The 22,512-nt window shown below is 35.5% G+C and overlaps 1 protein-coding gene across 2 annotated transcripts in view; it reads right to left on the bottom strand.

The window, feature by feature from the left end:
• Positions 1 to 4,222: 4,222 nt before the first annotated feature.
• The window catches only part of LOC149775148 (uncharacterized), a 57,649-nt gene continuing 39,359 nt past the window's right edge, over positions 4,223 to 22,512 (bottom strand). For both annotated transcript variants that reach the window (XM_089944141.1, XM_089944140.1), the window contains exons 5-6: positions 18,506 to 18,685; positions 4,223 to 7,900 (exon numbers count right to left, since the gene is read on the bottom strand). In XM_089944141.1, coding sequence (XP_089800267.1) covers positions 7,719 to 7,900; positions 18,506 to 18,685 — 362 coding nt within the window. In that variant the 3' untranslated portion in view covers positions 4,223 to 7,718. The remainder of the gene's footprint in view (positions 7,901 to 18,505; positions 18,686 to 22,512) is intronic.

The raw sequence follows: 22,512 nt of genomic DNA, 5'->3' as shown, positions 1-22,512 counted from the left end.
CTGTTTTTGAAGGGAATCTAGGGGTTTCTTGTAATCTAGATGCTGTGGTTGTTGGTGACGTTCACTCAAAGAACAGCACACACAGAGTCCAAGTTTTCTCGACGTTTTAAAAGAGCCTATTTACTCAAGGATGAAGAGACTTTTTTCTACTAATGGTGAGGACCGCAATCGACCTGTTAAAATTTTATTTGAAAAAATGGAGCAACTATGGTTGACCCTCTCGCCCGACTTTAACGACCCAGGAGCGCGCGCGCGCGCACACACACACACACACACACACACACACACACACACACATATATATAATGGGAACAAGAGTATAGAAGACACGTGTATAACATTCGTAATCCATCAATTGAACATGACCGAAAGACTCACACCCCTCCAGTTTCTTTTATTTGCCGATATGGACATTAGTATTGCCCCCCCCCCCTTCTGTGACACAAACTCACGCACACACATACACACAAACATGGTCAAGTATTATGTCACGTGTTTAGGTTCGAATAAACAGTAACACAAGAAAGAGTGCACCGAACAAGCTTTTAAAAATGCAATAATTTATTTCCCTGGAAAAATTCTGTAAAAATGAAAAAATATGAACTTACGGTTTTATAGAATCAAATCCAAAAATAATCCAAGAATAAAATTTTTGTAGTCCTAATAACAAATTGTTCTTCTGATTTCACGTTCGAATCCCGACGAAGAATCTGAGATGGAAGACAATGACATATGCTGCAGTCTGTAGTGTTGAAGTCTACAGTTCCTTGTAGAAATAAAAATTATCACTCCGGTTTCTGATAGCTGAATAAATTTTTATTTAAAAAAAACTCTTCTTGTTCCACAATATTACATGAGCACACGTATTTTCCAGAAAAATAACAGAATTAATCCTTTTGAATCCAAGTAATTTGAAATAACTCCAAACAGCACAACATGCAACAGTTTAACAGCCCAGCTTCTACTGAGATTAATTCTCCAAAACATGGTTTATATGGGCTTTCTAAAACGTAAACAAGGGTTACGTGATTATCTTCTGAAAGTTTATCGAAGCAAGTACTTGTTACAGATCACGTTTACCCAGTGTGACCCTGACGAAAACCAATCATTTTTATTCAATGAAATAAAAAATAAAAAAAATTGTTTATATCTTAAAGACAAAGTCCCATAATGACCTTGGAAACGACCAATCAATTTAAAATAAAATAGAACTTGTTTACGAAGGTTGCTACAAATTCTGAAACAAGGTCAGGATTTAGATCCACACCTAGTGTTTATAAACTAACAGTCAAGGTCAAACTATTTTCTAAAAAAAAGTATCATCTCTAGTGAATAAATTTACATTACAATATCATGTAATGAAAAATGAAAAATTTAAAACTGACAAACAATTAAATTAAAATAAATATATATATTAAATCAGATATAATTAAATCAAATATACATAACAAAAGAGCAAAAGATTTGTACTAATTGGCATCAGGAAAGAGTGGAACGATAAACAATAATGATTGTGTTGATGGCAAATGTGAGTAATCAGTTGAAATAACAGTGTTTACAAATCAAATTGCTTGAAGTTGTATTTTAAAGCTAATTCAAATCCTTCGATATATGATACGAGAAAGAAAGACAGAAATGAATAAATAGTAAAAAAGGAAACAAACATAACTCACTAAAGGAAAGAATAAAAGAAAAATTAATTATAAATATAAATCTAAAAAGAAAAAAGTATGCCTCTATGGAAGTCCGAACTACCTATCAGTGATAGCCTGAAGCAGCCATCCACTTTACCTCATTCCTTAAAATTGTAACTGGCAAATTATTAAATATAATGAGCCTGTTGCCATTGTTATGGGCAAGATCAGTTTTGTCCCAGACATTGTTATTTCTTGTAAAAAATATTTTATACATGTCTTTGCATTACAAATAGAGCAATATTCACGAGACTGCAATATAATCCCTTTATTCAATAAGCACTTCTTCAATAACTACTGTACAAGTTTTATTTTCTTTCTATTTTATTGTCAGCTGGAGACTGAAATCTATTGTCATCAGCTGAGGATACTGTTATGTTGTGTACTGATTAATTCATCAAATGGGAAAGATACAGTGTATTATTTTTATTATCATTCCATTATCTTTTAGACCCCTATGTAAAATAATACCATAACTGCTTTTTACTGTTGCTATGAGCTGATTTCCTTCATGCGCTTCTATATTTAACTTAGGCTCATCTCAATATTTAGAATGAAGGAAAACTGGACCAGAAATGAAAAAATAATACAATTAACAGGTTACATTTGAATGTCAACTATTCTTTTAAAGAAAGAGGTTAAAAAAGGCATGTTTTCATACTTTGTATTTGTATTGCATGGTTCATATGGCGAGGGAAATAAGTGGTGAGGTAAGTTCATGATTTGTCTTATCAGTCTTTTCATAAGGAGCACAAACAGGAATACATCTGAAATATGCACATGTTAGATGGTTTAAAATAAAGTCTCTTCTGTCAAGAAATAAAATAAGCTATCAGTTGTGCTGGCAGTTTGTGAGGCATTCTGAAGATGCAGAAAAATGGCACAATTTGCCATTTTTGACAATATGCAAGAACTTAACTGTTTATTTCAGTGTTTCACTATACCATATGTATACGTGTTACAGTGGACATTTTTTGGTATATGTTAAAATTATTTTATGCATTCATTGTAGCAGAAATGTAAGTTCAGATGCAGTTAGTACTTGACTGTTGGATAAGCAATGTACCAATTAATGCCGATTTGTTGTTGTTGTTGTTGTTGTCGTGGTTTTTAATGCAATTTTTCAGCAAACAATAGGCTATGTATGGCGGCCAGTATTAATGGTGGAGGAAGAACTTGGGAAAACCCCGGAAAGAACCACCGACCCATAAGAACCTACTGGCAAGCTTTCTCACATACCCATGTTGGGTGAGGCACATAAATTTATAATGTTTCACATTGTCAATGGGCAAAAACCAAAATGATATTCAATGTTTATTCATGCATACCTTTATATTCCGTAAAAACATGAATTTGGTTGCCAGTGTGAACCACCTTAATGTAAAAAAATAACTCCAATTTAGCATAGTGGCTATTTTATCACCAAGTGTGACATCATGACGTTATATCAAGTTTAAAAAATCAATTGTAATTTAAAGCTATTTAAATGTTGATACTTTAAAGCTATTTAAATGTTGATACTTTAAAGCTATTTAAATGTTGATACTTTAAAGCTATTTAAATGTTGATACTTCAAAGCTATTTAAATGTTGATACTTTTTGGGTATTATCAGAACAATGATTTGAAATTTCTTTTATATCTGGGACAAAAAAAGGTCCTTACACCTACCCCTTTTATCAAATACTGTTCACCATTTTAAAAACAAGTTGCTGAATGGGATTATACTCTTTTTAGTTACTGTGGTCCTATTTGATGGCAGATTTGTAAAGATCTTTTAGCCCTTCATGCTAGGATGCTCTCTTCCTCTCTTCCAAATTTTGGAAAAATTAGCCCAGTGGTTTTGGACAAAACTAGCCCATTAGTTTTGGACAAAATTAGCCCAGTGGTTTTGGACAAAATTAGCTCAGTGGTTTCAGACAAACTAGCTTATTGGTTTTGGATAATATTAGCCTGTTGGTTTTGGATAAGACGATTAAAAAAGCAAATGTTGGATGTGTATTGGGCAATACACTGGACATCATGGATGATGGGCATTGTTATAAGTTCACAATGGGCCATATGGTCATATGAGCTAACCATGGAAGTGTTTATAGAAGTATGATGCTTTTTGTTATCACATTAAGACAATATGTTCTTGCTGCTATCATCATTCATTTGGATTCACCTTTTTCATATTTAATAAATATATAAATACTCTACATTTTTTAAAATAATTTTATAATGAAGTTTTATTTCAAATTACAAATTTGATTTGATATATTTGTACATGACCTAGTCAGTACATACCTTATAATAATGTACTGGAATGTCATAATGCAAACATTATATACGAACATATTCGTGTCAGTGTTAAGGACTAAATACATATAAAGGATTTCTTGGGCACCGATACATGCAGTATGGATAATATTGATTATCTATTGATTATCCCTAATTCTAGCATCAAATACTATTTTGGAAATAAGATAAAACATAAATCTTTTCATGGCTCAGATGCAATGAAAAAAAAGGCAACACATACAAATAATGACTTTAACAGGTATTTAATTCTGGAATAAAAGTATACAAGTAAATTAAACTTTACACTTGCAACAATTTTGTTCAATGTGTGAAAAAAGAATACATGTGATTTGTCATAATATTTTTGGTATGACAACACAGATGTGATGGCATAGTTTTATAAAACAGGCAAATCCAAGTATTTTCGAGCTTGGGACTTGATCAGCTATCAAAATGAAAACAACAAATTTCATTTATTCATGAATAACATCCTGCTTGAGAACACAATGGTACAGAGTAATCATTCTGGGCAGTCCAAACACTGGCAACTAGAATTCTTTATATGTTTGTGTTAGTACATGTGTTGTAGTGTTTCAGGGCCAATCCATTTTTTGTTCACAAATTTATATTTTTGCTGACCACTTGTATGCCATCAGATCTGCATTTACTCATAACACTCAAAACTTCTTTCTATATATCTATTGGTACTGGCCAAATATTTAACCAATATAACATGCAAGAAAAGTCAAATGAGATGAGAAATTACTGTTTTCATTCTATTTGCTTTTCTTTTCTTCCTCAAATGATAAAATTAAAATGGTTAAAAGATTGCAGGGTTTCATTTTTTTCTAACAAACTTATTGTAATGATTAGCAATACACAATGAAATTTCCAAACATTTGGCACTTTCCTGAGTGTTTTTCATAAATATAACAAGCTTTCAAACACTTAAATTTTGCACTGTATTTAATGTGTGGACACAATTTGAGAGTTTCATTTAATGTGTAATATTTATTACTAATTTGTAAAGATAACATATAAAATCAGTATAAAATTAGAAATTATGGATGGAAGAACTTTTTGAGTTTTTCATACCTTGTTAAATGAAATTTAACAATGAAAAGACAATTGATGTACCAAACAAAAGGAGTATATGACAAAATACAAATTGAAAACTAGAACACAGATACGTAATAATACTTTCATATAGTTATACAAAATTCCATCACAGAACACTTGGTTGACTTTCTGGCATTGACACAACTTCCATAATAGAGGACTTTCACATTCTGCTCATATCAATGTGTACAAACAACACGAGAGGATAAAAAAAAAACCAAATAAAGTAAATTTACAAAAAAAGACTTTTGTTATTGTCTTTACCTTCCCTAATTAGCAATGATTAACAGCTTTTCAACTATGCTGAAAGGTTATACTGAATGCATGTGGGCCAATGGATAAGATACATGTTTTATTGCTCAAGTTAATATAAGCACTAAATAAGCTTTCCATTCAAATGTTACATCCAGTCATTCTCATGACTTGTATCTTGTAACCTTCTTTTCCCCCTCTTGGCTTTACTCTAGTTAAAATGTTCATTTGCAACATCAAGTGTCATTTTGTTCATAAAACAAAGTTTTCTACCTGACCTTTTAATCTTGCACTCTCATAATGGTCATTTATTACTCTCTCATTTATGTGTAAAATTCACTCATTCAAATGTCAACCTCACTCATTCAGTGTAAATTTAAATAATTCTCCAATTCAGGTATTGTTTCTTCATTCATTCATCTACTCTTTTACCTGCCCATTTGTCTGCATCTATGTTCATCCATTTCTTGTCTTGAGAGTGGTCTTTTCTCCAGGCGAGAATAGCTTTTTACAACTAAAGACAATTTCTTTGTGTAGAATGCTTACATTTTACAACATTAAAATAAATTCATTCTACTTCTTATATCAGATTTTACTTTTAGCAATTTAAATGTGAAATTTATTGTTATCTACTGCAACTTACAGCCACTTGACTGAACTGATAAAAAGCATTTCTTATAAAAGCCAATATAATATTTAATTTTTTTTAATAAGTATATTTTAAATGAAATAAGAATGATGCTAATGAGAGCCATATTGTTCATCAGATGAATGGTCAACAATTTTTTCAATTGTTCTTTGCTTCACTGACACAAGATGAAGACACTGCAAGTGAACACAAAAGATATGTGCATTTTTTAAACGTGATCAAGTACAACAATCATTGTAATGACACAGATGAAGATTAAAAAATGAAATTTCACTAAGCTGCTTACAACATTGTACCAATCTCTACTTGTTTGCAAGTTTATAAATTCTTTAGTTTTGAAGTTACTCATTCATTTATTCATTCATCAGTTTATCTCAATCACTCAAAAGGATTAACCGAAAAAAGCCACTTCAAATATAGATATCACATTTTCATGTCTTCTCATGCAAACAGTAATCAAGGGGAGATAAGTCCTCTATTATGTCAACCATGCCAAAGAACAGTCCAGAAAGTTGATGTAGCTTTAAACAAAGTCACACTGTTACCTTCCTAACAATGTAAAAATATAAATTATTAGACTGGTCTAGTTATAATGCATATATTTTATCAGTACATAGCTAATGACAAATGTAGACATTAACTTGTTTACCAGACTGTAAAGAGTACAGTACAGTTATTTTTATGATATTATAAAAAGTACAGTATAGTTATTTTTACCAGATTGTAAAAAGTACAGTATAGTGTTTTATTTATTCAGACTGTAAAAAGGACATTAAAGAGTTTTTCTTACTGGACTGTAAACAGTGCAGAATTAAGTGCCCTTTTTATGGTGTGTAATAAATATATGTTATAATGTAACACATATTAATAACACTGATCCTGTACTAATCCTCAGAATCTCCTCAAATCCATATTTACAAATTTAGAGACCAAAAAAAAGACTGTTAACTCTTAGGCATGCAAGCATCATCCATCTAAATTGATGACATTTAACCCTTCCAGGAGTTCTACCTAATTCCATTATGATCCAAAACTATGAACAACCAGAGATCAGTCCCAAATATCAAAATGTTTTACTGCTCATGACAATAAGACATTCGTACTTGTGCCAGGTGGTACAACTAGATCACAGTGTTCTACTTTTTAAGTGGCAGTGTTGTACTCAGTTTGAAAGAAACTTACCTAAACATAAAAGAGGTTACAGTCTCTGGAAGGAAGCAATGGTGACCTATATGGAAAAGCTGATCCTTAGAATTCATACATCATGCATTGATATTCTAAGAGTAACAGTCTCTGAGAATTTGACCAATGTCACTGAAGCTCAAAAAAGCAGACTGCAGTGACCTACATATAAATAAGATTGTACATTACTGTTCATGCAGTATGTAGATATCAAATTTCATGACTGAGAGCAGCAGTTTTTGTGAAACACAAATTTCACTCATGTCATGGGAACTTCAAGTTTGGCTAGCAATGCAATTCTACAATTTATATCAACAAAAATTATTATAAAATTGTATCTTTTGTGTATCTCCACATGTACTATAAAAGCTTTGTTCACAATGAATATTGCACCTTTAAGCAATTCCATTTTTGGAAAGTTTTATAAATAAGAAAACCATTTTCAGCTCATAAGCAACTGAAGAAGGACCAGATTTATTGAAAGCATTAATACATATGCAACAGAAAATATACATTTTGGTATGACTCATAATTAAGATCACTAATAGTATGCAGTGGATATACTAAGTCCCTTGATAGACTCTGTGATTTCAGTCTGCATATCATAGAGTGACATGTCAGTTGGCAAAAACCCACCAACTTTAAAGGAATGAAGTCTGTGAGTCCAGTCTGGTGTCTTCCCCATCTCGAGTAAAGCTGCCGTAATTGTTTCTTTTAGGTCATCTGATATGAAAGACAAGACAAAGAGTGACTATTAGACTTCTCTGTTTTGATACCTCAAAAGAATTACCAGAAAGCACTATGTATCTCTGCTTTACTGAATGGACTCTTTTCTCACTTTATCAAGAATCATCTAGATATATATTTGGTACCCTAAAGCACAATTGTTGGTTCAAGGTAGTTTTCACAGACAACTTAGGATAATCACTGACCTTCTTGAGGGTCAATCTTAGAAATAAAAATTGTTGGGGGACATCCCCTCTTCAAATAAAAGCGAGGAGACTGCCAACAGCAGTATGGTCAGATTGCAAACATTGAAATATGTTAACACTGTGACCTACTTTTAAAGGAAGGCTGTGGCACTCCTCATGATACAGTTAAATACCAAGTTATTTCACTCCACACCTCTCCACAAGGGCTTGAGTCTCAGGCTCAGACAATGTGGGTATGTGAGGAAGCTTGTTAGTACCTTCCCGCTGGTCAGTTGTTCTTAATGGGCTTCCTTCTCCACCAGCTATACTGGCCACTATGTATGGCTTATCATGTGCTGAAAAATGGTGTTAAACCCAAATGACAACAGGCAATAAAGTATGAGCTAGATGCAGGGGTTCAAACCCACAACCTCTCATATCCAAGGCATACGCTCTAACCACTCAGGCCACTGGAGTGGTCAGCATGGCATGTACCTTTCTGTTCCCATACCAAATATAATGGTGAGTACCTTCCTGAAAATACCCAACATGACATACACCATGCTGAATCATACAAAAAGACAATGATATGCAGCACCATTCTGATCCATACCCAATGTAATGACATACACTGCCCTGATCCATACCCAATGTAATGACCTACACCCCTCCGATTAATATTCAATGCAATGACATACACCGCTCTGATTCATACCCAATGTAATGACATACACCGCTCTGATCCATACCCAATATAATGGCATACACTGCCCTGATCCATACCCAATGTAATGACATACACCAGTCTGATCCATACCCAATGTACTGACATCCACTGCTCTGATCCGCACCCAATGTAATGACATACACCGCTCTGATCCAGATCCAATGTAATGACATACTCTGTTCTGATCCATACCCAATCTAATGACATGCACTGCTCTGATCCACACCCAATCTAATGACATACACCCCTCTGATCCAGATCCAATGTAATGACATACTCTGTTCTGATCCGTACCCAATGTAATGACATAGACTGCTCTGATCCTTACCTAGTGCAATGTCCATACCCAATGTAATGCCAAACACCCCTCTGACCCATACCCAGTGTAATGTCCATACCCAGTGTAATGACATACACTGCTCTGTACCATACCCAGAGTAATGACATAACACCGCTTTGATGCATACCTAGTGTATGACATACACTGTTCTGATCCATACCCAAAGCAATGAGATACACTGCCCTGATCCATAATCAATGTAATGACATACATCGCTCTGATCCATACCCAATGCAATGCCATACATCCCTCTGATCAATACCTAGGGTAACAACATATGCATACCTAGTGTTATGACATACACCGCTCTGATCCATACCCAAAGTAAGACATATACTGCTCTGATCCATACCCAATGTAATGACATACATCGCTCTGATCCATACCCAATGTAATGCCATACACCCCTCTGATCCATACCCAGTGTAACAATATACTCCACTCTGATCCATACCCAATGTAATGACATATACCCCTCTGATCCATACCCAGTGTTATGTCCATACCCAGTGTAATGATATACTCCACTCTGAGCCATACCCAATGTAATAACATACACCGCTTTGATCCATACCTAGTATAAAGACACACCTTTGACCCATATTTAGTGTAATGACATACACCGCTCTGATCCATACCCAATGTAATAACATACACTGCTCTGATCCATACCCAATGTAATGCCATACACCCCTCTGATCCATACCCAGTGTAATGACATACTCCACTCTCATTCATACCCAGTGTAATGACATACATCGCTCTGATCCATGCCCAATGTAATGACATACACCCCTCTGATCCATACCCAGTGTAATGTCTATACCCAGTGTAATGACATACTCCACTCTGATCCATACCCAATGTAATGACATATATCGCTCTGATCCATACCCAGTGTAAAACCATACACCACCCTGATCCATATCCAATGTAATGACATACACCTCTCTGATTCATACCCAGTGTAATGTCCATACCCAGTGTAATGAGATACTCCACTCTGATCCATACCCAATGTAATGACATACACTGTTCTGATCCATACCCAATGTAACGACACACACCACCTTGATCCATACCCAATGTAATGACACACATCACTTTGATCCATATCCAATGACATAGTCACCACTCTGATACACTGCTCTGATCCATATCCAAGGGGAAAGACATACAACTCCTGTCCCCTATCGAGGGCAATGACATACACATTCCTGTCCTATACCAAGGGGAATTACATGCAACTCCTGTCCCATACCAAGAGCAATGACATACACATTCCTGTCCCATACCAAGAGCAATGACATGCACATTCCTGTCCCATACCAAGAGCAATGACATACACATTCCTGTCCCATACCAAGGGGAATGACAGGCACATCCCTGTCACATATCAAAGGAAATGACATGCAACTCCTGACCCATATCAAAGGGAGTGGTTTGCATATTCCTGTCCCATACCAAAGAGCTTGAACCTATGTTATAAAATTGTTCAACATATCTCACACCTCAAAGAGTTCTGGTTAGTTATATGACATTCTGAACATTATTAAAGCATGTCATTTTTATCCATGAATGAATGGGTACCTTCATTCTAATTTCATTTTTGCTAAAAATGGCTGAATTGACAAATCGTTTAGGTCCATAAAGATCATAAAATGCACTGCATATAATTATCTTAATCCATAAAAGAGCACTAAAAGTCTGAAAACCTGATCTCCATGGACCATTTAATTTCACATTAAGCCCCTCCTCAATTCTAAGTGAAGTACCCATTAGACTTGTCCCCCCCCCAACAAAAGATGCAATGTGGAACCTCTTTTCAAAGCTGTTGAAAGACTAGTAAATTGTTAATATGTATGCCCCTTACCATGGTGAAGATCATATACTTACCATACTTCTATCAAAAGCTGTAAACTTTGTGTGCAAAGCAAAGCATGTGACTTAGGAATGGGGAACAGACTGCCCAAGTTACCTAGAATTAAAGCTGACATCGCTGTAGCATACATGTAATTATACCAGGTAAGTTAAGGCCATATATCACATATACCAATTATAATTAAAATAAATGACTTTTGAAAATTAGACAATTCAAAATTAGTTTTAAAAAATGAAAAAAGAAAGAAAGATATTATAGAAATCAATCAGGACTATCCTAATGGGATCAAAACTATTCCAGCAGTCCTTGTGACCAGTGTAATGATGTGTGACTGAGTAATCAGATGAAAGTTCATATGTGTACACAGCAAGCTATTAAATGATTACCTCAATGTTGCAATCTGGAGAGTTTAAACCAAATGCAGGATGTTTACTGAGGCATTGTAGGTAATGTAGGGATGTTTACTGAGGCACTGCAGGTAATGTAGGAATGTTTACTGAGGCATTGCAGGTAATGTAGGGATGTTTACTGAGGTGCTGCAGGCAATGTAGGGATGTTTACTGAGGCATTGCCGGTAATGTAGGGATGTTTACTGAGGCATTGCAGGTAATGTAGGGATGTTTACTGAGGCACTGCAGGTAATGTAGGAATGTTTACTGAGGCATTACAGGTAATGTAGGGATCAAAAGTTTTCCATGGTGACTTTTGATCTCTGATTAAAAATTGATTGTCCACTGGTGGTGGTGAGATAAACAAAAGAGAGATTGACCAAATTAGACTGAAGCAGAAATACTTAAATACTTTGATTATTTACTTAGTTAATTGTTATTGAGTTGTTCAATGAGTATTTACTGTCAGTTCTTGTATATTTTTGTTAAATACATGTCAAAATGCCAAAATGTGTGTTTTCTTCCATTGCTAAAGAAACTCCACCTACAAATATTGTAAGCTCAATAATCTTTTGTGGCCATCATAAACATTCTCTGTGTACATCAGGGTGCATAACAAGTTCCGCATGACCCCATAAGGGGGAATACAGTAGGAGGGATGATTGTCAGCAGAAAAACTACAGTCTGAGGTAATTTCTCAGCAACAAAAGCATCAGCAGAAAGACTACAGGGGTAATTTCTCAGCAACAACAGCAACCTTTTTCATGGTCAGGTTGCTGTTGATAGACGACTAACAATTACCTATCTACTATGTCATCGTGACCCTTATGGGGTCATGAAGAGATAGAGGTTTGTACAGACAGCTTAAGGAGCAATTCCTATGCTCCCTGTGTTCTCACCTCAATTCAACCCGCAAACATAAGGGAAGAGAAAGCACAGGGTCATTGCATGGTGGGGTTTAAGAGAAATAGATTCCAGGAGTGCATTTATTCTTGTTAAGTCAAGGTTAGAAGAGGACATCAGGATGTTGTCATTGTGTGGTGAGCAGTCTTAATGACTACCTCAGCAAAATGGTATACCAATTCCCAGACATGGTTAATTCTGGCCTTCTCAGCAAAATGGTATAGCAATTCTCAGACATGGTTAATTCTGGCCTTCTCAGCAAAATGGTATACCAATTCTCAGACATGGTTAATTCTGGCCTTCTCAGCAAAATGGTATACCAATTCCCAGACATGGTTAATTCTGGCCTTCTCAGCAAAATGGTATACCAATTCCCAGACATGGTTAATTCTGGCCTTCTCAGCAAAATGGTATACCAATTCCCAGACATGGTTAATTCTGGCCTTCTCAGCAAAATGGTATACCAATTCCCAGACATGGTTAATTCTGGCCTTCTCAGCAAAATGGTATACCAATTCTCAGACATGGTTAATTCTGGCCTTCTCAGCAAAATGGTATACCAATTCCCAGACATGGTTAATTCTGGCCTTCTCAGCAAAATGTTATACCAATTCCCAGACAAAGTTAATTCTGGCCTTCTCAGCAGGCCAAAGGACTGCAAGTCAAGTAGGGAAGAAGTCGACATGATGTACCTAACCAATGCAGAAGTGGTATTAAAGTGACATGTAAAATCAAGAAACTGTCACCTTTATTGTCAAATCAAGAATGAAACCTCACATGTAATTCATCACCACCAAGTGCTACATTTTGAGCTACTTTCATTCATATCATGGTGACCATCAATTTTTCAGGAGTACAGTAAAATCTGTTATGAGAGACTATCCCTTCTGCCAACCAAATGCAGTCTCTTAAGACAGGTGGTCTCTCATAAGAGGTGTGTGAAAATGGACTGGTTTCCAGGATCAATAGTAATGTTGAGGAAGCAAAAATACCCATACTCACTGTACATGTATCATATCCTTCATTCATAAATCTTGTTAAATGTTGCATGCATTCCTCTCAAAATAACTTTGTATAATAAAGATATACATTTTCAAACAACGTGAATAAAATTTACATTTGAACATCACATGACTATGTTCTTTCTTCCAGTGTTAGAATTTTTTTTTGTTTTCAGCGGAGGTTCTGCCATTGTTATTAATGTTGACATAATAACAACTAGATGTATTTCGGTTTTGATCAGATTTGGGGAATTGTGGAATAAATATATATTATGTACAAATGAATGAAACCAAAAGACATAATTAACTCATCAAGAAACAATACATTTATTTTGAGACGAAGTTTAAATCATCAGCGTTATAGCTCAATAAAAAAAGGTTGCGACCATCTGCACTCGGGTAAACAGATGGTGGTTTGGTGAAACACTGTAACAAAAAAATTTTAAAAAAAAAAGAATCTAGATAAGATTCTCACTTACTAGTATTAAAGACAAAGAGGTCATTCACCTTCCCACCAGGCATTATGGATTAAATGGAGGACAAATGATGTACTCAACCCTACACTAAAGCCCTTTCAACAGATTTCTCACTGGGACATTAGGACTACAAGCATTGTGTTGGTTTTCACAAGGATAAAGAAAAAAATACAAATGTCTAAATTGACTCTGTATGTCCATCATTACTCCCTTTGATGAAAAAATGGTTAATCTTACTGGCTATTCACATGACTTTGGCACTACAATGGTAGTTAGTGACATGTACTTTAGTCTGGTTTACTGCAGTTTACAAATGACACCATACGCTGGACATGTAAATTTCACAAAACTGATAGCTAGCCAATTATTTTAAAAAAATACCTTAGAACAATCTTTACTATCTATGCAGTGACCATTGTTACAAAGGACTAAAATGATGGTTAGTGGTGTTCAACTGTAGTGTTATTTAATGCGCACTTTGTTTGCATACTACATGTATCCTGAGCTCTCGTGTTGACAAAGGATTAAGTTAAGGTCAGTGGTGTCGATCTGGTTTTTTGCGATGCGGTCGTTCATAACAGTTTGCCAAGACTTCAGTGTCGCTGGTCCCGTTTAGCAGGTGGTCGTTCATAACAAAGCATTTATATGATAAAATTGATCCGTGCATTACGACTGTGGTCAGAAATGACAGGTGGTCACTCATAGCAGAGGTCCTTCATAACAGTTACTGTAGTAATAACAAGATTTTCAAGATGACTACTATAGTGGTTATAATGATGTTATATCAGCATCATTTTTCAGTTAGGAAGAACTAGATGCCATAACAAGTGTGTGCCGGTGAAAATACCATGTTAATATGGCTTTCAGACTAGGAAAAGTAGTGTCACCAAATTTTCAAGCTGGCCAACATACTGGAATGTCAGATTGGCTCCATTTTCAGTTTGGTGTGCAAGTATATATTATAAAAATTCTTTCAGTGAAAAACTCATGTCAATATGACTTGGTTCAGAAAAAGTAAGGATTAATGAGATTTTCAAGATGACTGCCATGGTGGCTATACTGAATTATTAGACTGGTACCATTTTCATTTAGGACCAACTACAAATCTTCTGGTCAAAGCTTCACGTTGTGATGACTTCCAAGAATGTGGCCATATTGGACATCAGTTCAGCACCATTATAACTTAGGGAAAATTAGACACCATAAAAAGCCTTTGATGAAAACCCCTGTCTATACAACTTTCTGATCATTAGGTGTGACCATTACATAGCTTTCATGTTGGCCATATTGGATGTTAGATCTGCATCATTTTCATTCAGTACCAACTGGAGATAAGAAGTTTTTCACTTAAACACCATTCATTCAGGAGGAGTATCAATAATAAAATTCAAAATGGGGTAGGGTTGGGTGGCAGCTATGTCCAAGCAGCATTCAGTACCAACTAGACCTCAGAATGAAGGTGTGATGCCATTCCTTTATACAGTTTAGGAGACTTAGGGGATAAAAATACTGTGCTAATGGATGGACTAACAACGGGTAACAGACCCACACGTAAACTTTTGTGCTCCGTTTATTATTTACTTAACACTTAATATCCATCTATTTTTTTTCCTGCTTGATTCTATTAGGCATCAAAAGAAGTTGTATCAGCATTAATATGTTGATTATTTCTTAGTTTAACCTGTTCTATATTTGTGTATGAATAATACTCTGTACAGAAAACCACATTTCAGTCACTGTCTTTACAGTTCTTATGTATAATTATCCATGGCTCAATCAGCTGTCTTTATGATTGTTATGTACAATTCATGTCTCAGTCAGTTGTCTTTATGGTTGTTATGTACAATTATCCATGGCTCAGTCAGCTTTCTTTATGGTTGTTATGTACAATTATCCATGTCTCAGTCAGCTTTCTTTATGGTTGTTGTGTACAATTATCCGTGGCTCATGGGTGTTGTCTCTTGAATATATCTGATTTACAAAAAATAAGATTTTCACTAACAACATTACCGTTGGCTTTCTTGAATCCATGCATTTTACTGACTACTCTGCCAGATTTTTTATCGGTTCCAGAATTTATATTGTTTTCCTCTGTACCAAGTCTTTTTGGTTTCCTCTGTACCTTGTAAAGTTATGGCCACAATTCCAATACTGTCATTCTCAGTTCTTACTTTCTTGTGCAATTCTTCCAGATAAATACTCTTTCCATGTGTCACCCTGTCAGCAGTTACAATTAATCCATCAACTTCTGCTTGAAAAGCTGTAATGTCAGGTTGTGTCTTCTGAAAAACCATCTTTAAGGCAGCAAGTGAGAAATCAATCTCATGAAGAGATAGTCCCAGAAAAATCATGTTGGTGGTGAGCTATGGCAATAGCTCATACAGAAAGTGCGTAACAAGTGGCTTACAAGACTGGAAACAACTGCAGAGACATTATAAAAAGCCATCCACCTTCTTTCATAAATTTTTTGTATTGAGTACGGTGGTAAATTAAGAACATCTTGCACTTTCTTCAATTCTAGATATACTGAAGATTTAATGAAATAGTGAAAGTCTTTGATTACCTCATGAAATATTTCTTGGAAGTAGTTTACTTTTCAGCAAATCTATCTGAGCATACATCTATGCACAAAATACAATGAATAGCAATACTGTCAAGGTGCATCTACATAATTCTTGTTGCTACACCATTTTTATACCCTAACTCTATTGATGCTTCATCACCTCTTCCATTTAAATGGCCATATCCCGAAGAAATAAGGATGACAAACCAAACAAGAACAATGTTTCTGCATCTAAAATGTCACAGCCACCTTTGCCACAAAGAAAGTTTCTCTTGACAGATATGTGTACTTTCATCCATCATTATTGCTATAAATATAATCTTTCTTGAAACTTTTGTCAACGTCAGCCTGTATAAACTCAACCCAGACTTGGACTGATCCATCTCCAGAGTGTTGAAACTCATAGAGAACATTGTTACCAACCCAGACTTGGACTGATCCATTTCCAGAGTGTTGAAACTCATAGAGAACATTGTTACCAACCCAAACTTGGACTGACCCATCTCCAGAGTGTTGAAACTCATAGAGAACATTGTTACCAACCCAGACTTGGACTGACCCATCTCCAGAGTGTTGAAACTCATAGAGAACATTGTTACCAACCCAGACTTGGACTGACCCATCTCCAGAGTGTTGAAACTCGTAGAGAACATTGTTACCAACCCAGACTTGGACTGATCCATCTCCAGAGTATGAAACTCATAGAGAACATTGTTACCAACCCAGACTTGGACTGACCCATCTCCAGAGTGTTGAAACTCATAGAGAACATTGTTACCAACCCAGACTTGGACTGACCCATCTCCAGAGTGCTGAAACTCATAGAGAACATTGTTACCAACCCAGACTTGGACTGATCCATCTCCAGAGTATGAAACTCATAGAGAACATTGTTACCAACCCAGACTTGGACTGACCCATCTCCAGAGTGTTGAAACTCATAGAGAACATTGTTACCAACCCAGACTTGGACTGACCCATCTCCAGAGTGTTGAAACTCATAGAGAACATTGTTACCAACCCAGACTTGGACTGACCCATCTCCAGTATTGAAACTCATAGAGAACATTGTTACCAACATTAAAAGATGAATGTACATCACAACCATTTGCTCACTGCAATTTTAATATAATTGGAAGTGCAAAAGTTTTCAATGGCAGTAAAATGCACAGTCCTCACTGCACATATATTCTTTCTTTAAAACATTTGAAACAGTGGATTAATCCCTGTATATGATTTTGTGACTCATTGTGTCATGTAAGAACTAACATCCTAAATTTAAAACTGTTCATTACCAACATAAAAGATTTGATTTTTTTCACAACTTTTTGCAATGATTACACAAATATTTCCTGTCATGGTGTTGTGTTGTAACCTTCAGTACTGTAACGGCCAAGAATTTGGAAACTGTTTCAACAAGTGGTTTCTTTTCTGGCTTTTTATATAAGCCAGCATCAAACATCATTTTAGAATTATTGCCTTCACTTCACAAAAAACTATAATAGATGTTCATTTTGCACATTTCCGTCATCAATGACCTGAAGTTGAAAATAATCAGAATTTTCTGCCCAGCCATGCTTGACTATAATTTACTATCTCACCTTTAGAAAATGGACCAAAGTTCATGCAAGTGCATATGGAAAAAAAACGGTATCAAATGCACAACCCTCAAGGATTGGGGTGTTACTGATATGAATAAATAGTATTTCCAACTCTATTTTTTATTAACCTACATATGCATACTTTTTAAGAGGAAGACACTTTGAGGAAATAAATATCCTTACATCTGTCAACCCATCACGGGGACAAAAAAAGGAATAATAATAATAACAACAATAATAATAACTTAAAATAATATATCCTAACATTTCTAAAATATTTTTAGATTATTTTATTTATTCAATTTATCTTAAGAATTAAATTAAGAAAGTATATTTTTAAAAGCAGAACTTCGAAATAAATTGCAAGACATCTTGCACATCACTGCTTTCCAAGTGCGCAAATTCTTAACAACTGTGCACATAACAATTGTAATTTGCGCACTGATAATGCTGACTACATCTCTGTTTCATGGGATTATTGTGTGCTAAAAACCAAGAATTTAAATCAGTAATGATACCGTGAAAACTGCCTTACCTGGCAGCCTTGTATTGAAGACAACGGGATAAGAAGGACATGGTCCCAGGGAAGTCAAAACCACAAGCTTCTTCTGCTGATCAGGATGCTGGTTGAAGAAAGCTGACAAGACGTTGGAGTCTATGGAAGCAGCATCCACGACATGGTCTAGGACCATCTTAATGGAGTTAAGATGAGAACCTAAAGTTAAACGGAATAAAGTCAAGAACTGTTCTCACATTTAAATTAAAACTGCTCACATGCGATATATATATATATATATATATATATATATATATATATATATATAAGTTGGAAAAATAGCATGGGGGAATAAACAATGTTCCCTAAAGTAAAGCAAAGTCTTCTTTGGGATAAAAAAGAAAATAAACAGAGATGCACACATAGTGACAAGTGTATAACAATAAATAGCAGTTTACATTTTGGCACAAAGAAGAAAATATATAGAATGATAAGGGTTTCTCTGTTTCAACCACAAAAAAAAACATACATACACATTGACAACAACAATGAAGTATTAAAGCAAAGTTAAGTAGGGCTGAATTTACACATTGCAACAATTAATTGTTTTAAAGCAAAATTAAGGAGGGAAAGAGATGTATAATATCTGCTCAAAAGAAATTTTAAAAACTGTGATAACTTTTAAATGAATTTAAAACAAATTCTTACAAACCTTAAATGTAAAGCACAAAAATGTATTTGTTATATAAATATTTTTGGAAACTAAAAGCACAGAGCACTGTTAACTCCTGCAGATCTGCTATCTCTGGGACAATGATATTCACAACTTGTAAACATATGAGTGTGAGAGTGTGAATAAATAATGGTTTCTTTAATCCCAATTCTAAAAACTGATTACAACAATTATTCTCCCAAAAAAATCTTTTCTGTTATTATGTTTTCTTAATCAGCTCCACCCTATGTCCACAAGTGTAAAGTTTTTATAGCGCTGACTACAACTCTGGTCCACATAATTTATTGCATTGTTACATGCTGAACAACCTTTATAAAGCCAGTTCCAAAACACAGAACCAACTGCTTAGCTATACCACATATATTAACCAAGAAAGAAGAACACCATCATAACTATTTCATATAAAAACACAGCACATTTACTATCTTCAAAAGGCTAAATCATGGTAACTATGAAAATTTCTTCGCAATTAATGTGCATAAAGATTTTGAGCATGTGAATGCAGTATTTGGTAAGCACATTTTGAGCATGTGATTGCAGTAATTGATAAGCACATTTTGAGCATGTGATTTTAGTAATTGATAAGCATATTTTGAGCATGTGATTGCAGTAATTGATAAGCATATTTTGAGCATGTGATCACAGTAATTGAAAACCACATTTTGAGCATTTAATTGCAGTAACTGATAAACACATTTTGAGGAGATTGTACATGGTGAGGTTCCCCAAAGGGAATGTTTAGAAATAACTTTAGTCAAAGACTGTTACCTGTTTAAGAGGCCAATGCTAAATAAAGGAGAAATTTATTATTTCAATCAGCTTCAACTTTCATACTTTTTGTCTAAATAGTCAATGGATGCAGGATGCATCCAAATTACAGAAAATACTCTGGGTAGCAACTTCCTAAAACTATGTAACTTACCATTTCCGCTAATGATGCTGTAAGCAGTACCAATACTGGTAAATACTACATGCACTCCATACACAATCATTTGTCTAGTATATAGTTTCTACTTATGTTACCCAGCACTTTACTTTCCAGTGTGAATAAATCCAAATAAATTATATGCCAAAAATACTCTTAAAACAGACTGAGACTACACTGGCAATAACCATGAGCCCAGACCTATCAGGGGACTACACTGTTAATAACCCTGAGTCCAGACCTATCAGGGGACTACATTGCCAATAACCCCGAGCCCAGACCTATCAGGGGACTACATTAAATTTGGTAGTAACTCTGAGCCCAGACCTATCAGGGGACTACATTGGCAATAACCATGAGCCCAGACCTATCAGGGGACTACACTGGCAATAATCATGAGCCCAGACCAGTCAGGGGACTACACTGGTAATAATTCTGAGCCCAGACCTATCAGGGGACTACACTGGTAATAACCCTGAGCCCAGACCTATCAGGGGACTACATTGGTAATAACTCTGAGCCCAGACCTATCAGGGGACTAAATTGGTAATAATCCTGAGCCCAGACCTATCAGGGGACTACATTGGTAATAACTCTGAGCCCAGTCCTATCAGGGGACTACATTGGTAATAACTGCATGTCCAGTCCTATCAGGGGACTACATTGGCAATAACTCTGAGCCCAGACCAATCAGGGGACTACACTGGTAATAACCATGAGCCCCAACCTATCAGGGGACTACACTGGTAATAACCCCGAGTCCAGACCTATCAGGGGACTACATTGCCAATAACCCTGAGCCCAGACCTATCAGGGGACTACATTAAATTTGGTAGTAACTCTGAGCCCAGACCTATCAGGGGACTACATTGGCAATAACCATGAGCCCAGACCTATCTGGGGACTATATTGGAAATAACTCTGAGCCCAGACCTATCAGGGGACTACACTGGCAATAATCATGAGCCCAGACCAATCAGGAGACTACACTGGTAATAACTCTGAGCCCAGACCTATCAGGGGACTACATTGGTAATAACTCTGAGCCCAGACCTATCAGGGGACTACATTGCTAATAACTCTGAGCCCAGACCTATCAGTGGGCTACATTGGTAATAACTCTGAGCCCAGTCCTATCAGGGGACTACATTGGTAATAACTGCACGTCCAGTCCTATCAGGGGACTACATTGGTAATAACTGCATGTCCAGTCCTATCAGGGGACTACATTGGTAATAACTCTGAGCCCAGACCTATCAGGGGACTACACTGGTAATAACTCTGAGCCCAGACCTCTCAGGGGACTACATTGGTAATAACTCTGAGCTCAGACCTAACAGTGGACTACATTGGTAATAACTCTGAGCCCAGTCCTATCAGGGGACTACATTGTTAATAACTGCATGTCCAGTCGTATATAGGTATTGTTGTTAAAATCAGAATAAAAAAGACTTTTATCTGTGATGTAACAAATGATTCTGAAATACTGCTGTAAAGTTTCAATATACATGATAGTTGCAGACCTTTCTCTCACACTGTTGTTTTAAAACAACTTGAAAAAACACAATAGCTGAATGTCCAAAATTCATGTAAATTCAAAGTTTAATGGTTATTCAAGATAAATACTTTACAATAAACTAGAATTTGTTTAAAAAATAAAAGAATGAACACATTACTGGAAATCAGACCTGCAAAAGTATGGAAAATTCAAGTACCTCATACTAAATGAGATTTAGGTCAAGTTCCCGAGATGAAGAATTTCTTTAAATAAATTCTTCATAATGTTTCATTATGGAAAATATATATTTATGCTTCTGGTAAACCAAAAATCAGAATGCAAAATGTTGGAAAATATAACACTGACTCTTGTTGTTATGTATGTATGTATGTGTGTGTGCATGCATATGTATGTATGTATGTATGTATGTATGTATGTATGTATGTAGTGTGTGTGTGTGTGTATGTATGTATGTATTAGTGTGTGTGTGTGTGTGTGTATGTATGTATGTATGTATGTCTGTCTTTCTGTCTGTCTGTCTGTCTGTCTGTATGTATGTATGCATGCATGCAGGTATGTAGGTGCATACGTATGTACACATGCATGCATGTATGTGTGTAGATAAAGAATACAAATCATTTGGTGAATAAAAGTCATTTCAAGTGTACTGAATCCAGCAAGGGATCATGCGTGTCAGAGATTGAGATAAATAAAATAAACTCACAATGAACAGTGCAAAAAAAAATTTCTAACTAGCCTAAGCGCTTCAGACTCAAAGTGAGTCTTTTTCAGACATAAATACAAAACACAGATAAGACAAACAGAAAACACAAGTGTTGAGGTTACAAAAGTTGACATGACTATTTCTACAGGAATAAAAGTTTGAAAGT

This window comes from Sinohyriopsis cumingii, chromosome 19 (genome assembly GCF_028554795.1).
Source record: "Sinohyriopsis cumingii isolate HCF-2022 chromosome 19, ASM2855479v2, whole genome shotgun sequence".
NCBI classification, from domain to species: Eukaryota; Metazoa; Mollusca; class Bivalvia; order Unionida; family Unionidae; genus Sinohyriopsis; species Sinohyriopsis cumingii.
This window is presented reverse-complemented; position numbering and strand designations above follow the sequence as displayed.